This window comes from Rutidosis leptorrhynchoides, chromosome 2, assembly GCF_046630445.1.
Source record: "Rutidosis leptorrhynchoides isolate AG116_Rl617_1_P2 chromosome 2, CSIRO_AGI_Rlap_v1, whole genome shotgun sequence".
NCBI classification, from domain to species: domain Eukaryota; kingdom Viridiplantae; phylum Streptophyta; class Magnoliopsida; order Asterales; family Asteraceae; genus Rutidosis; species Rutidosis leptorrhynchoides.
This window is the reverse complement of record NC_092334.1, coordinates 613,787,950-613,805,034: the sequence shown is the minus strand read 5'-3', so window position 1 is coordinate 613,805,034 and position 17,085 is coordinate 613,787,950. Positions and strand designations below refer to the sequence as shown.

At 32.9% G+C, this 17,085-nt stretch overlaps 2 protein-coding genes across 2 annotated transcripts; both read left to right on the top strand.

Moving 5' to 3' along the window:
• Positions 1 to 2,365: 2,365 nt before the first annotated feature.
• Positions 2,366 to 10,828, top strand: LOC139893504 (3beta,22alpha-dihydroxysteroid 3-dehydrogenase). Its single transcript, XM_071876669.1, has 8 exons — positions 2,366 to 3,025; positions 6,805 to 6,954; positions 8,045 to 8,299; positions 9,562 to 9,648; positions 9,733 to 9,811; positions 9,942 to 10,048; positions 10,266 to 10,384; positions 10,485 to 10,828. The coding sequence occupies exons 1-8, from the start codon at positions 2,471 to 2,473 to the stop codon at positions 10,582 to 10,584; spliced, it is 1,452 nt and encodes a 483-aa protein (XP_071732770.1). The 5' UTR covers positions 2,366 to 2,470; the 3' UTR covers positions 10,585 to 10,828.
• Positions 10,829 to 12,194: 1,366 nt separating this feature from the next.
• Positions 12,195 to 16,844, top strand: LOC139893503 (putative ABC1 protein At2g40090). Its single transcript, XM_071876668.1, has 12 exons — positions 12,195 to 12,497; positions 12,870 to 13,024; positions 13,117 to 13,242; positions 13,321 to 13,416; positions 13,540 to 13,640; positions 13,786 to 13,822; positions 13,916 to 14,134; positions 14,234 to 14,345; positions 14,996 to 15,087; positions 15,955 to 16,122; positions 16,221 to 16,334; positions 16,447 to 16,844. The coding sequence occupies exons 1-12, from the start codon at positions 12,314 to 12,316 to the stop codon at positions 16,645 to 16,647; spliced, it is 1,605 nt and encodes a 534-aa protein (XP_071732769.1). The 5' UTR covers positions 12,195 to 12,313; the 3' UTR covers positions 16,648 to 16,844.
• The last annotated feature ends 241 nt before the right edge of the window (positions 16,845 to 17,085 follow it).

Here is a 17,085-nt window from a genome sequence, read left to right as displayed (position 1 = left end):
ATATGTTTTGCTTCTTTGACTTATGTGGTAGAAGATAGATGAATTGTGTCAATATGTAATTGGACTTACCGATGAGTATTGATTTATGTTTACTCTTGTATTAGAAAGGGAATACAATAATTCGTGTTGACTACTGTTTTAGCTCTCAAGCATTGTAATTATGAGAAAGTTTTACCAAATTCTGTGTTCGAAAATGATTGGTTTACATTCAGTTGCAGAGAATGTGGAAAGAAAGCTACTAAAAATACCCGTCGATGCTTGCGATGCTATTTTCCGATGCTACAACTGTTGTTTGGTGAAAAGTGTAATACTAAGGTGAGCTTTACATGCACACTATATTGACTGCATAGTTTCAAAATGGTCTGCTATGGTCATTGACAGTCTATTTGAATGCTATAAATGTACATGAAGGAGTCATTAGTTGTTTTCAAGTTAAGAGTATACTGAAGCTTATGTTGATGTACCTGCTATTAGTACATATATGTTGTTCACCCCTTAATGCTTTTTTTGTTGCTCTGGTCATAAAAAATTACTAATTTATTTTTGATATTTGACAGTGATTAAGTTAACTCTGATTGATCTTCCTGGGCTGACAAAAGTTGTTGTTGGTGAGTTAACATCATGCATTTTTTGATTTAGGCAAGTTGGATCTGATTAATTCATATAGTACCATATGTAATCTTTGTAGAGGGTCAGTCTAATAGCATTATGCAAGACATTGAAAACCTGGTGCGCTCCTATATTAAGAAGGTATGTTGTTTTCAAATACGCCTACCAGTTTGCGAATTTAGTTACAATCATTGTTATCAGGGTTATTAATTAACATATTTATTAGTTTGTGACAGTAAGTTTTTATGTGTCTGTTATTTATATGCAAATACTATACATTCAGGCACATTTTGGCAATGCAATGGAAAAGCTATATGATCGGGCTCCGAATATGATGACAACTCACTGCAGGAGCAATATAACAAGGTGAATACAGTGTTTGTTTTCATTTATGCAATTTTTGACTTTATTTGACTGAAATACTTGATTACTAATTGTGTAAATTTATCATACGTATATCTGTAGGACTTGACTTTAAAAGAAGCTGAAACAATTACTCTTTCAATCCATAAGAATTGAAATCAACTTTTATGTGGCTTTATTATTTTCTTCATATTTTAGTGAAGTTTTGGTCTATTTGATAAATTTAATGTAGGTTTGCCCGTTGAATTATAATTGCAATTTTTTTTCCTCCATATGCCGGCATGTAATTCTCCGCCATGGATATCCATACGACATCGCTTCACAGAAAACGATCTCTCTATCACTCCATGGTAACTTTGACTATCTCGGTTATAATGTTTCAGTGCTGAATAAACAGTAATGATTACGAAAACTACTTTTTACACCCATCGTGCAACGTACGGGCTCCTAATAGCATAGACATACCATTTGGAGAAGGTTAGAGTGTTTGGCGGAGATTTTCGACAGGTGTTAAAGAAAAAGAGAGGATATTGTAGCCGCATCACTAAACTCATATTTTCCAGTTGGTTTGATTAATGAAGTTGGTGATGAAAAGACAAGCATATCTACTTATTATCTTAACGAAATGGAACAACCTGACTTCTTATAACATGAAGTTAAAACTGATTGCGAAATTACCATACCGCTTGGTCGGGTATTAGTAAGTAAACATTCTTATCTTTATACTATTTAAACATAATCATGAACACATTTTTTATTATCAAAGTTTTAACACAATATATTTATATTGAATTTTTTTTTTTTTTTAAATTTAAGATTTAACTAACAGTTTATTTTACAAATGTATCTTTTTTTTAGCGTCTTCCGAAAGAATTGATGCTACTTCCTGGACTATGAAGTGGAAAAATTGTTTCATGTTACAATTTAGCAAGGAAAAAATACAAATGGCGGTCGAAATAGGAAAATTCAAAGTCAAAGCCAAACCTTTCTGTTACGTACGTTTTTTATCATTTCAGAAAAGAAAATCGCTTAAAGCCGGAAACAAACTGCATATTAACTACTATTTCGACGAACGCGCTTTCTATCTATATTGATGTTTAGCACAATCATACAAAAACTTCAATGCATTTGATGGATTGAAAAACATTGTTTGTTTAATTATCTACTATGATGTTTTATTTCAATGTTCATTTGTTATTGCCATCATTAATTTATGTTTTAATAATTAGTGTAATTAGAGCCATCCGTGCAACGCTCGGGTTCTCAAAGTCCGAGTAATTTATAAAGAACTAAGAAAATGCCGACATAAAAAACCTTCCATTTCCTTCTCCTTTTTGCATTCACTTTGCTGTGTAACCCATTCGTGTGATTTCCCTCCATTAATATCTCTTCTTCCATCACACACTCACTTTATAAATTACAAAAAATTAAATAAAAGTTAAATCAAGAACAATACTCACTTGCAAACACTTTTAAAACAACCTATACTTCTAGTATCATGATCATATTCAATATTGAGTTATTTTCCCTTTTTATTATGACTATTTTCATGGTTTGTATCTCTACAATTATATTCTTCATTATTATCATCTTCCGTACAACCACCACATCTCGTCGGAAAATAAATTTGCCACCGGGAAACACCGGTTTACCGGTCATCGGAGAAACATTTCAGCTCATATCAGCTTACAAGACAGAGAATCCTGAACCTTTTATTGACGCACGTGTCCTAAAGTACGGTACTGTTTTTACTACTCATGTGTTTGGTGAACGTACGGTTTTTTCTGCTGATGCGGAAACAAACCGGTTTATTTTGCAAAATGAAGGACGGTTGTTTGAGTCGAGTTATCCCGGTTCGATTGCGAATCTTGTTGGGAAACATTCATTGTTGCTTATGAGAGGCAGTCTGCATCGGAAAATGCATTCTTTAACAATGAGTTTTGCTAACGTTACTATTATTAAGGATCATTTGTTGGTTGATATAGACCGCTTGGTCCGGCTTAATTTGGATTCTTGGACCGGTCGAATTCTTCTCATGGACGAAGCCAAAAAGGTACTTCACCCATCTTAAAGTTATTTTACTAACTGACCATTTGTTTGCATTATCGTGAAAATATAATCACATCGAATAATATTTTAATTTTTTTTTTTCGTTGTTAGAAAATGCTGATGTTATTGAGAATTTTAATTTATGTGACGTAAAACTTATGTAATTACTAAAATTGTATAATACTCTTTTACAAGAGTTGTATAAATAATAAAACTGTTGTTATGGAGATATATATACGACGTTGGTTAATTTCCATAAAAAAATGAATTAAATAAGTATAAGTATTTTTTTTCTTTTTCTTTTACAATAAATATCACCTCCATAAATTAATTTGTTCTGTGTATCCCTTCTAAATTAAATGTTTTATTTAGTGGCTCGAATAATTTTTTTTAGAAAATAAAAATATTTTTCTAATTAAGAGCAAATGTAAAATGTACCTTTAACTTTAGGCACACAAATTTTATTAGAGTAAGCAAGAGTGAAAATGTAACGTTAATTTAGGTAACAATTATTTTGAAACATATTATTTTGAGATAGAGAATATAGTTTAAAAATATGTTTATAACATGTTGAGCTAGTTGATATGATCTAGGCTTTTTTTTGGTTATTTTTTATTTATCTATTTTGTAAAAAAATTTAGTCACCAAAAATAATTACAGATTATTGCTCAAAACGTCAATTTTTTAAACAAACTATAACAATTCACCCTCAAACAAAGAAAATTGATAACACTCGCAAGTCGCAAGGTGTCTTGCCTTGCGACCCGTGAACTCCTGGTCACAAGGTGCTTTTGCGACTGGGAATGATCAAAAATTTTCAGTTCGCGAGAACTTTTTATCTGTAGCTCATATTTAAGCACCGTTTTTTCTGAAAGTGTGTATTTTTTTATTGATCTATATGTTTATATTAAATCGAAGTCTCAATTTTTATTTAAAAATCGATCGCATATTGCGAGTTGTGATATATATATAAATGTGTTATCTTCCGAGTTGGTAACGTAGTTAAAATTGATTGAGGGAATTCGTTTGTTTTTAGTCAACAATGGAGAGTAGATCTAAATGGATCATAATTAAAATATGTTCTTTAGCAACTTATGGGCGGTCAAAGTGGATTTAAAAGTCAAAATCAACGAAAACGGAAAATTGAAGGTCTTCTGAAAAATATTTCATACAAACCGTCTTCGGTAGTTTACCAACGGATAGATCTCGAAAAAATACAACGATTTAAAAAAAATGTGGGTAAATCAGAGCTGCGAGTCAAAAGATATGACGTTTGAAAGTTTATAAAACTTATTACAAAATTTGAACCAAGTCGCAAGGTCCTAATCGCAAGGCACCTTGCGACTATCGAGTGCATTTTGGCCGTTTTGTGTGTGTGTGTGTGTGGGGGGGGGGGGGGGGGGGGGGATTGTTATCGTTAGTTTTAAATGTGAGCGGTTTATCAATAACTCAATAGTTATTCTTATCCTAGCTTATGCATTATGGTATCGTTTTAGTAGCGCATTTTAGATGCGAGTGTATTATAAAGACAAATAATATATTAGTAACACCAAGTAATTAATAAAAAGAAAAAATATCACGATTAGTCTTCAAAGTTTGTACTAAAAATTAAGATGAGGCCTAAAGTTTAAATCAATCATGGTTGGTCCCAATTTTTCAATTTTGTACACGAATGGTCTCATAGTTAATTGCTCGTTAATTCAAATCGTCAAGTCAATTGTGGATTGGGCATAGAAATTTTATTCGTGGAATATTTTCATTTTTTATTGAATTTAAATACCATTTCACCGAGACTGAATGACTTGGAAATATCAGCAAATTGCATGATTTTTTTTGAACGGCAATATCGACATCGAATGCACTCATTGTCACCCACCCACACATTAGGTTGAAACCCAAATCGCGACGATGTTGGTAGCACCATCGAAGGTTGGGAAAACCCCCCAGAGACCTTTCCAGATCGCATTGATGTTGGCAGTATCATCAAAGGTTGGAAATTCCCTGCATGTCATGTCTGGTGAGGTAAAGGCAACCAATATGATAGAAATTGGTAAATAATACCCATCATGTGCGAAACACATGTCTGAAGTTAACTATGTGAACCTAACGTTGTTAATGCTTGGGATCATTCGTGTACAAAGTTATGAATATGGGACCAACTATAATTGACTTAAACTTTATGTCCCAATATAATTTTTGGAACAAAGTTTAAGGACCAACCATGATATTTTTCTAAGAAAAAAAGCCTCGATCCTGTAGATTAATTCGAATGTTGTTAACTGAGCTAAGTCGTTTAGAATGGGCCTAGTTGACAAAGTGGTCCGAGTTAGGAGTGAGCTAGGTGCATTTTGATAATGAGAGATTGTGATAGCTACATTTCATGTGGGTTGTTCATTCTTTTATACTCCACTTTCTAACATTTAATGTGGGTTAATTTTTAACAACATTGGGTTCAACATATATATATATATATATATATATATATATATATATATATATATATATATATATATATATATATATATATATATAGGATCCAGTGACAACTTTTTTAGTGTGAGAACTCTAGGAACTCCAAATATACTGAAATTCGAGCAAAAAAAGTGGCGGACAAGCAAAAAAAAGGAAATTCGAGCAAAAAATTTGGCAGCCGAACAAAAATCAAAACACGCACGAACAATTACTTCATGGTCGAGCAATTTTGTGAGCTGTGAAAATGTAGAACGGGAAATGTAGAACACAACTGGTAGAACAGAAAAATGTTGAACATGTTCGAATTTTCAAATTTTTTTCAAAGTTCTGATTTTCTTCTAATTATAATTTTGTAGAACATAAATAAGTTCATATTTCTCCAAATTAGTTCGAACTTCACCATTTTTGTTCGAATTTCACACGTTCTACATCAAAATCAACTTTTTTTTATTTAACCCGATTTAGAGTTTAGGGTTTAGGGTTTAAGGTTTAGGGTTTAGGGTTTAAGGTTTAGGGTTTTGGGTTTTGGATTTTGGGTTTACGGTTTGGATTTTGGGTTTACTCCGTAAACCCAAAACCCTAAACTCTAAACCGTTCATGTAAAAAACTCATTCTAAACCCTAAACCCTAAAATCTAAACCATAAACTCTAAAATCTAAACCCTAAATCTAAACTCTAAACTCAATTTGATAAAAACATGTGTAGAACATGTGTGCTGTTCTACATAAAATGTAGAACCAAGCCTAAAGCATCAAAATGAAAAATTGTTCGACCAGCTCCATTTTTGTTCGGTCGCCGGATTTTTTTGCTCGACTACGTGGTTCTCACGGTTCTCAATAAAAAAAAGTTCGCATTTGATCCCTCTACTATATATATATATATATATATATATATATATATATATATATATATATATATATATATATATATATATATATATATTGTTTATTATTTAAATGATAAAGTAAGATATTGATGTACATGTTGTGTTTTGGTCATGTGCCCAATCTTAATCTTGTTATAATAATAAATTAATAAAATTATATAAGTATAACTACTTTATATAATAAAAGTAAGGGAAGATGAAATCATTGTGTTAATTAAAAAAAGTGACAAAGTGGGAGATCATCTTATTTTATTTTATCAAATAATATTTAATTATTAATTATTAATTATAATTATAGTTATTCTACTTATTAATTATTATTATTATTATTGTATTATTTATATTTATATTTATATTTATATTTATATTTATATTTATATTTATATTTTTATGTTTTATTATTTATGAAATAAAGTTATGTGCAGATAACATTTGAGTTAACATTGAAACAACTATTGAGCATTGATCCATGTGAATGGTCGGAGAAATTAAGGAAAGAATACATGCTTGTTATCGAAGGTTTCTTTTGCATTCCTCTCCCTTTCTTTTCCCTCACGTATCGTCGTGCTATGCAGGTACTAATCTTTTTAATTCGTTACAACATTTATATTAGATAATTTTTCATTTAAAAAAATGGATGGATGAAAATGAGGTTTGGTAGAGGGTAGTTTAGATAGTAATTAATTAGAAACGATATTTATTAAAAATATTTCACACCAAAGAGTCCGAAACAGAATTTAACTACATAGGTGAATAGAATTAAAGAGTTTTCTAACAATTGATGGAAAAATTATAATAATTAACTATAAAGAATTAAGTATGGGTCATACAAAGAATGTTTTGGAAACACCTATGTTAGGTGGTCTTCCACATTGTGATCTATATTTTAAAATATCATTTGCGTAATTATTTTGGTGGACCAAAACCATATAATGATAGTAATACTTCATTATTATTAATTTTTTTTTTTTTTTTTATTTTACATGAGTTTCCTACCCGCATCATTTTATGAGCCGAGTAATCCCGGGTTACTACTCTTTTGCGAGTAGCACGGAGTCAATTCGGGCGAACCTCCGTAGTCACAAGAGAGTTTATGTTGCTTAGCTTATTCAAACTAAATTTACTTAACGTGAATTTTTCGGAAAAATTTTGGTCTCGTGTCACTTTTAAGCAAGGTTGAAAAAGGGGTCGAGACGGTAGGAACCTTAAAAGTTAAAACATCGCAGCGGAAAAAAGGGGTCGAGACGGGGTCGAGACAGATGTTGATCAACGTTGACTTTTTATATATATTTTAAACATAAACATTTCGAACATAGATATTTCAAAATAAACATAGTTATTTGCCTTTAATTTGAAATATTTATGTTTGAAATGTTTATTTTTGAAATTTATTTGAATAGTCAACATCCGTTTCTGGTCCATTGTAACGGTAGCATAGTGAAACCGTTACGTTGCCCGTCTCGGCCGTTTTTTACGACACTGGTTTTGGTTTTACTCCATGTAACTACTCTGAAATTTGAGTCACAAAGGGTCCTATAACCAAATGAGTTACTACACCATAGTTATACTTATACGTCAGTAAACATGCTTTAAAATATTGTGTATTACAATAATTTTCTATCACAAAATAATCTGGTAATGATGTTGTTTGTGATAACTTTGAAGGCGAGAAAAAGGGTGACCGAAGCATTACATTTGGTGGTTAGAGAACGACGGATAGAGAGGGAATGTGGAGTGAAAAAGAATGACATGTTAGCAGCATTGTTTGATAGTGATGGTGACGATGAAAGCTTTTGTGACGACGAGATTGTGGATTTTTTGGTGTCTTTGTTGGTTGCAGGTTACGATACCACATCAACTACCATGACTCTTGCTGTTAAATTCCTCACGGACACACCTTCAGCTCTTGCTCAACTTAAGGTTTGTATATATACTTGGTACCTTTACATTAGCAGAATTTGGGTAACAAATGTGACTCAATCTAGCGCTAATTCCGGTACAAATCAGAACGATGTCAGAATTGGTTTTTTTCTGATTAGAAACACATTTGTACAATTCTTATAGCCTTGGGATTGGGGCGTTGGATCGTGATTACATCATATGTAGTCTTAAGTTCAAAGTCACTTGCAACATATAAAGTGACTACTGAAATAATTGAAAATAGTCACGAGATAACTTGATTAGATTGTGTACATTTAAATTAAAAGGGCTGGCCTAATGAATATCAAATGGGGCAAATAGTTTGACTCGTTTTACTTATTTAACCAAACGCATATTTCATATTTGAACTTGAAATTGTATTTTGTATTCATAAAGAGAAGAGACATGAAAAGGACTATTGGGCTAAAAGGTCAATTGTCTTAAACAGAAGTGTTGAAAAGTCAAAAGTTTAATGGACAAAACAGGAAAGTAGAGTACAAGACGTATGTTAAAAGCAAACTGAAACATTAGATGATGCAAAATCCGCACGCCCAACTTTGCACTGTCAGTCTGTCACATTTGTTGTTATCGATATATACGGAGGAAACTTGTGGAAATTGTAGGGGTAGTTTTGTCTATTCAATAGTATATACTTTGGCTATATTTGGCAGTCTAGCTTATAATAGCTTATAGCCTATAACCTATTGTTTCGGCATAGATACTACGTAAAATTTTAAGAACTTATTGCAGTACTCCGTAATAAACTTTTGAAAAAATAAGGTTAATACGGAGTATAAAGTAAGGAGGGTAAAATTACTTTATTACCCCTTATATCATTTTGGTTTTTGTTCCAAATATACATATACAATATATCATTTTACATCTTTAAATTTCAGTTAGTTTTTAAAATGCTTATAAAACATCCACAATTTCTATCTTGAAATATCAACTTTAGCTACTTATTCCAATTATAAGATTCTAACTATCAACTGCAGCTACAATTATCATCTCGTTTTGCCAAACAAACACTTTGCATATTATAGTAGAATTCACATATGTCATCTTAACTTAGCCCATATTCTAATATTATTGAGATCCTTTCGGATTGCTATTTGCTAAATGGTACTACCATGGACATGTAATGACATGTATATTTCATTGTCAAACATGGTATTCTAAAAAAAAAAAAAAAAAAACAAACAGACATGATACATGGTATTCTTGATTAAACATAAATTACTCGATCGATCATATGTATGCAGGAAGAACACGACACAATTAGAGCGAACAAAGGCACATCAATGGCTCTTGAATGGGACGATTACAAGTCTATGCCTTTCACACAATGTGTAAGTTTGCTAGCGTTTTAGATCGTTTATTTCTAATCAAAGGTTGATTGCTGTTATAATCGTAAGTGTGTGTTGTTTCCTTAGGTTGTTAGCGAGACATTGAGACTCTCCAACATCATTAGTGGTGTGTTTAGGAGAGCAATGACTGATGTTAAGATTAAAGGTACAGATATATGAATATTTGATTAGATAATATCATTTTGTTTGATGTAAATTATGATTAATTACTCTGTTTTCAGCCACTTGAAATATATTCATATGGATTATTGATCTTATATTATTATTTCAATTAGACTACACAATTCCAAAAGGATCAAAAGTCTTCACATCGTTTCGTGCTGTTCATCTTGATCAAGAAAATTTTGAGGATGCTCGCGTTTTCAATCCTTGGAGATGGCAGGTTACTATTTCTCTGTTTAACTGTCAATAAAGCATCAACTAGGTTGCATTATTGTATATTGTCGTAACGAAGGGCGATATATTTATTGGTAGCAGTACGCTAAGATCTGTATCATAACACATTACAGTTTTAAAAATACTCACTTTCATCGGGTAGCCTGAACAGAAAAAATCTTATCCGATTTTAAGGGTTTCATTTTCTATACGTTTGTAAACAGAAAATATCAGATCCAACGAACTTTATGCCATTTGGAGGAGGACCAAGGAGATGCCCAGGTTACGATCTAGCAAGGGTCGCATTATCTGTTTTCCTTCACCATCTTATCACCCGTTTCAGGTAACTAGTATAACAGTAAATTACTTTTTTTGTATTGATATATCTAACTTATGCACATGTGAATTAATGCATCACTTGCTATTAAAAATTGGTATTTCAGTTGGAAGCATACTGAAGAAGACAAACTGGTATTTTTTCCAACGACGCGGACAAAAAAGCGATATCCTATCATTGTCGAACAACGATATGATGTGGTCTAGCAGGGTGATGTAGATGAGTATAACATAGAAATCGAATGGGTTATATAATTTTAGGACGAGTAAATCAACAGTTTTTCATGTATACGTAAACCTTAGCCGGAAATTTACTTGGTTAACGTAACAGTATATTTGGTTCTACTAGTCTGTGAAATTAGTCATTTATAAACCCAGTTTTCGGATATGAGCGTTGTACTAACATTTTGATGCGGCGTGACTCGGATTGCAAATACTATCGTTGTATCAGTGGCTAACGAGATCCATGTAAGATTCATCCTAACGCGGCGTCAATTTTTTCCCGTCATCCCACTTGGCAACATCTTTGACGCCCCTAACGCGGCGTCAAAATTTGACGTCCCGGGCGTCAGTTGAATAGTTGACGGATCAGTAAGTGGTGTCAAATATTTTTTCAGCCAATCACATTTCTCCACATATTTTTATATATTATTAATTAATAAATTTTATACCCAACTACCAATAATAATTTACCACATCACCTATTCACAAATTTAACCCTCAAATTTGACACTCCCATTTATTTAACTTCATCTCTTGACCTTGCCACATCAAAAAATACATAACTTGCCTTTGACGTCACCGCCACGGTTAGAAACAGTCTCTCGAGTTCAGTTTCATACTTGAATTGTGGGTAATATTGCTATCAGAATATAAGACAACACAAATTAATGTTTAAAACAGTAAATGACTAAATGGGTTAAAATATCCACGATTTAACAAGGTTGGTTTTTTCAAGTTAAATGACTAATGATGTAGGTGTTTCAATGGCTTTGATGAACATATGCAAGTTACGATACACATAAGAGCATTTCTAACCCATCGTCAGTCTCATCCGTCAGATGACATGGACTTAACTAACGAAAACTGACGGATCATAACGGGGCGTTAGTTTTGGGCATCAGTCGAACCATCAACGCAAAAAAATATCTGTCAGTTTGCTTTTTAACCGATCGATGATTTTTTTCTATTTTAATAAATATATATTGTTTATGATTAATTTATTTTTCTCACTCCATTTTCAATCATATTTTACCATATCACCATACCCAATATTTGACACAAAAAATTGAAAAAACTGTTAAAAATGTTAGAAATTGACATTGCCAAATCACAGTTGGATTGCAATTTTTGGCCAAACTGTCTGTGATATCATCGCGGAAATGGTCTAAGAACATCATTAAATTAGTACTCCCAAATTGATTTTCAAATTAGCACCATTTGTTGGAGCTAATCGATTCATTGTGTCCCACGTCGGAAAATGAAAGAAACAAATGTACCTATATAAACTTATGGGAACCTCCATTGATCACTAATTGGTTTTAGAGTAATGTGGAACTCATAAGCTTATATGTTTGTACATGATGGTGTACTTAAAAACGATTCTATACCATTCCCAAGATAGAGAAATCAAAACTTTTGGATGGGTTGAAAAAATGGAGATTAAAAAACTCAATTTTAATGACTCTTCTTCTAGCATTTTGTTTTTTCGTGGCGAAAAAATGATTATTGAATTCAAAACTTCAACATAGACAAATATATATATACATAAACTTCGTTAACTCAAAAATTCATTGCATAGGTTAAATAAATCAATATACAAATGTTCAACGACAAAATTTGTAAATTTGCTTTCTTTTTCTTCACGTTTCAGTAATCAAAGTATTTATTAGCGTTAATAATAATAGGTAATCCTCTGAGCTAACAAGGACCAAACATGGCGGTTTCACGATCTATTTGGCCTTCTTTAAAAGTTGCATTCGCTGCCACCGCCTTGTGCGGCGGAGTTGCTGCCGCTAAAATTGCTAACTCCGACGACCCTGCCACTGCCTTCAAACTCTGCACTGCAGTCCCTACCCGCCTTTTTCGCCTCTCCGTTACCGCTGCCACCATTGCCTTCGGTACATGAATTCTCTCCATTTTTCATTTTTCATTTCTAATTTATTGTAAATTTATTTAATTTAATTTCTGGATTATATTTTTACTAACCTATAGTTCATCCCATAGAATTTAGGGTTTATCGAAAAAATGCAAACCTGCCCCAAGTCATCAATTATGGGACCGTGTTGTATGAAATTAAATTGCATTATTTAGCAAGCCCGTGTCTCCTACAGCAATATGAAATTAGCATCAATATACTCCACTTTTTATATGCTAAAAAATACATCAAATTTGTTCACATTACACATTTTGGTATGTTTGACTAATTTAGCTGACGTGGCGCTAAGCTTTTAGTTTATTCTAATCAAGGTTGAATGCTGCCTTGATTTTAGATTATGAGTATTCGTTAATGGGACTGAAAGAAGGTAGTGATGAGGGGGCGAGAGTTAAGCACGAGGTTCACGTGAGGAGTGCACGCAGGCTTGTAGACCTGTGTTTCAAAAATGGTGGAATTTATATTAAGCTTGGTCAACATGTTGGTCAACTGGTATGACTTCCATGGATACCTAGTTATAAAGTTTCAAAAGACGTAACATGTGATTTCAAGATTGAACTATTAAGTATTGTTATCTTGTTTAGGAGTACTTGGTACCTTTAGAGTACACTAAGACAATGCGGGAGTCAATGTTGAATAGATGTCCAACTTCTACATATGATCAAGTGTGCCAAGTTGTGAAGAAAGAACTTGGTGGGCCCCCTGAAGAGGTACTTTCAACGTTTATCCCGTTGTTTTCTGATTCCCACTTCTAATATCGACACTGAAGAGGTACTTTTTCTACTAAGGTTTTTCGTGAGTTCGATCCTGTTCCAATTGCAAGTGCATCTCTTGCACAAGTTCATGTTGCTCGTACTCATGAGGGACAAAAAGTTGCTGTGAAGGTAATAAACTCGTTCCATGCTACAGTTGCTATTTATTCATTGTTTATATTAGAAAATGTGTCATGCTTTTTAATTAAAATGTTAATTTGAATGTTATAGTTTAATTATTGGTTCTCGTTTTAGGTACAACATACACACATGACAGATACTGCAGCTGCTGATTTTGCCACAGTGGATTTAATTGTTAACACGTTGCACCGTTTCTTTCCTTCATTTGATTACAGGTATAAATTTTCTTTTCAAGATTTATTGTTTCCATGATTATGCACTAAATGTTTCTTATGAGATTAAATATTACTTGAATTCAGTAAGTTGATCAAGACTTAGCTTTTTTGTGTACCAGCTAAACTTTGCATGGTTTTGATGCAGGTGGTTGGTAGATGAAGTAAAAGAAACTTCTCCAAAGGTTAGATTTAAAAAGATATTTATTACTGGTATTTATTGTTGATTATCTGCATACATTTAATCTTTATAAATATATGCTACTATGATGGTTCAGGAGCTAGATTTTTTAGTTGAAGCCAAGAACAACGTTAAATGTATGGATAACTTTCGAAGGTTATCTCCTCATATTGCAGCTTATGTGTATTGCCCTACGGTCTATTGGAGTTTAAGTACCTCAAAGTTGTTGACCATGGAGTTTATAGAGGGCCCACAAATCAACGATCTTAAGAGCATAAAAAAGCTCGGTATTCGACCACATGATATTTCAAAACTTGTAAGCCTTTTGATCCATTGACCCAATAGAGATAAAGTCATTTATAAGTACAAAATCAATTATACGTTTCTTGCTGTGGATTGGTTTGATTAAATGCAGGTTAGTCAAACTTTTGCTGAAATGATGTTCAAACATGGATTTGTGCACTGTGATCCTCATGAGGCTAACTTGCTTGTTCGTGCGTTACCTTCGGGTAAAAGTAGCCTTTTTGGTAAGTCACTTTATTCCATTATATTCTAAACAATTATCATATCATTAATTTCATATGTGTATAACATTGGCTAGTTTTCTGTTAACTTGTAGATGTCCTTTGAAGCATCAATTTATTGTAGTTGCATAAAACTGATGAAATATATTAAATGCTGTGAATCGGTTCTAGTTATACAAGAACTGAAATAGTTACTCTTTCGTACGCCTTCATTTTTGCAATTGTCGTGTTTATAACAGACATTTGTAGATCTTCACTCTTGAGTGTTTCTCTTTTTCGCTTAAACAATTTTATGACGGGTCACATGGGGTTGGCCCCTTTTTGTTCATTTTTAACTTTTATAAACATTGAATATGTTTAACTTTGATTACAAAAGAGACACTCCTAAATTAAAGAAGTGATGATCTATTTTGTTTTTTAATTAAACCATTTTGGTGTCAATTTTCGACTCATCCAATTTTCAGCAAGGTTTTTAGATGTTAACTCATCTGACGCATCGGAAAAACAACTTGACACTATTGAACTGTTGCTAGGGACAAATGTGGAATTTCCACTTCTAATCTATTGAAAATATTTGTTGACCCTGGTTAACACTTTTATCTGTTAATTACATTGGTCATTTTAAATTGTGTTGTTATTTTTTCTGTGCGAAGGAAGACGTAAACCGCAATTGGTACTCCTTGACCATGGACTCTACAAAGAACTCGACACTTACACGCGGATTAATTATGCTGCACTTTGGAAGGTGTGTCTATTCACTTCTCAAACGTTTTGCTCATTTCTGAGGTGGCAATATGGGTGGGTTGGTTACTTCTCTGAATGGGTAGTTTTATGTCGAAATAGGTATGCTGGTTGACCCAAGCCACTTTTTGTCCAATTTGTCTATTCGTTATATCATTATAGTAATAAGTGTGTTAAAAATGATTACAAGATTTCTGATATTTCAAAGGCAGTCTAATATATTACAAGATAGATATAGGATTATGTACGCTTACCAACTCCAGTTTTTTCTTGCTAGTTTTTTTGAGCTTACCTGTTAGGGAAAAACATAACCTTAATCAACCTATATCTGACTGTGTCGAATATGCTACCGTTTCTTCTTTTACTTTTTAGAGTTTTTTAGTGTTGCAAAACTCGGCGGAGTTCTCGGAGAGTTGTATGTTTAGATCACCACCCGAGTTCTCGGTGCCCAACTCGGTCAACGGCTGAGTTTCTCGGCCAACTTGGGGAGTTCTCGGTCAACTCGGCCAACTCGGTTAGTTCTCGGTTAACTTGGTCAAAAACTTGGCACTTGGTCAAAAACTCTGACAAAACTCAGTCAAAAACTCCGCAACTCGGTCAAAAAACTCGGAAACTTGGTCACAGTCTATTAGAATTTATATTAGAACACATATTTATATTGAAAACTAAAAATTCAACTTAAGTCAACATCCGAGTTCTTCCCGAGTTTTCCCCAAGTTGCTGAGAACTTCCCAAAAGTTTCCGACCGAGTTCTCTCCGAGTTCCGAGTTCTCCCCAAGTTCCGAGTTCTCCAACCTTGGAGTTTTGCCTAATATATTTTTGCATTTCTTAACAAATAACGGGTAAGTGCTAAATTTGACGTTTTTTACAGGCTTTAGTATTGGCCGATGCCAAAGCAATTAAGGAAAATTGCATGAAGTTCGGTTCCGGAGAGGATATGTATACTTTTTTCACAAGCATTCTTACTATGAAACCATGGAAGAAAGTTATCGATCCAGCTGTCGATCATTTGGCCATACACGATCAATCAGATCTTCAGGTCAGTTTCTATTGTTATTAATATATAAACGTAACCAAATCTGGTCAAACTTCTATTTTAGGTAACCGATTTTACTCCATGAATAAACTGTTTTGCAGATATATGGTCCTGAATATTTTTCTCAAGTCACAGAGCTTCTTAATAGACTGCCTCGTGTTATACTGCTAATGATGAAAACAAATGACTGTTTGCGTTCAGTCAACAATGCATTGGTACATCTCTTTCTTAATCTAAAATTTAAATAAAACGTGTGTTTTTTAGTAACATCTTCTTATATGCCCATAAACTTTAAAACGAAAATGTTCATCTTTTTTTCTACCACAGTTGCAAAGACCTTCTCTCGAGTCATTCTTGATCATTGGCAGAGTTTCGTCTGAGGCAGTTATTGAGGATAAGTTTTTACGTGCCAAGTCGTTATTTAGCTTCTTAAGTGTCTGGTTAGAAGATATTTCACTAGAAGCTCGGTTTATTATTATGCGACTAGCCTTGTGGGTCCTACAATTCAAGAAATCTTTGACCTTATGAAGTCATAGTATATGATAAAATACCCATTACTGGGTACAAAATTTTGAAACTCAAAATGGTTGACCTTTTGAACAATAACATCTCATATATGTTGCTTTTGTTAATTTTACACTTTCTCCATTAATTTATTGTATTGTTTTTTTTTTAATTTATTGTATTATTGGTTGCTGCTATGGAAGTAGTCGAGAGCAATATTTGTAGAATTGTAGAACTAGCTAGCATATTGACTCTGTTATGTCAAAAGAAACTTCTATCGTTAACTTGTTATAATAAATTGGTCTCATTTTTCGTACGGTTGATAAGGGTCGGTAATCCGGGTAGTTGTTATCGGCATTGTGGGTAGGATTAACACTTGCTTGAATAGATTGATCACAAGTTCAGTGAGTCAATTTTAGATGTTTAGGACATTTTCAATGTGGTCTCTGTTTGGTAAAAAAA

Excerpts from the sequence above, each read along its gene's own strand:
- LOC139893504 (XM_071876669.1), top strand. The coding sequence starts at position 2,471 with ATGATCATATTCAATATTGAGTTATTTTCCCTTTTTATTATGACTATT. Across the intron at positions 8,300-9,561 it reads CAGCTCTTGCTCAACTTAAG|GAAGAACACGACACAATTAG; the intron begins GTTTGTATATAT and ends ATATGTATGCAG. Across the intron at positions 10,049-10,265 it reads TCAATCCTTGGAGATGGCAG|AAAATATCAGATCCAACGAA; the intron begins GTTACTATTTCT and ends GTTTGTAAACAG.
- LOC139893503 (XM_071876668.1), top strand. The coding sequence starts at position 12,314 with ATGGCGGTTTCACGATCTATTTGGCCTTCTTTAAAAGTTGCATTCGCT. Across the intron at positions 13,823-13,915 it reads TAAAAGAAACTTCTCCAAAG|GAGCTAGATTTTTTAGTTGA; the intron begins GTTAGATTTAAA and ends ATGATGGTTCAG. Across the intron at positions 14,346-14,995 it reads GGGTAAAAGTAGCCTTTTTG|GAAGACGTAAACCGCAATTG; the intron begins GTAAGTCACTTT and ends TTCTGTGCGAAG.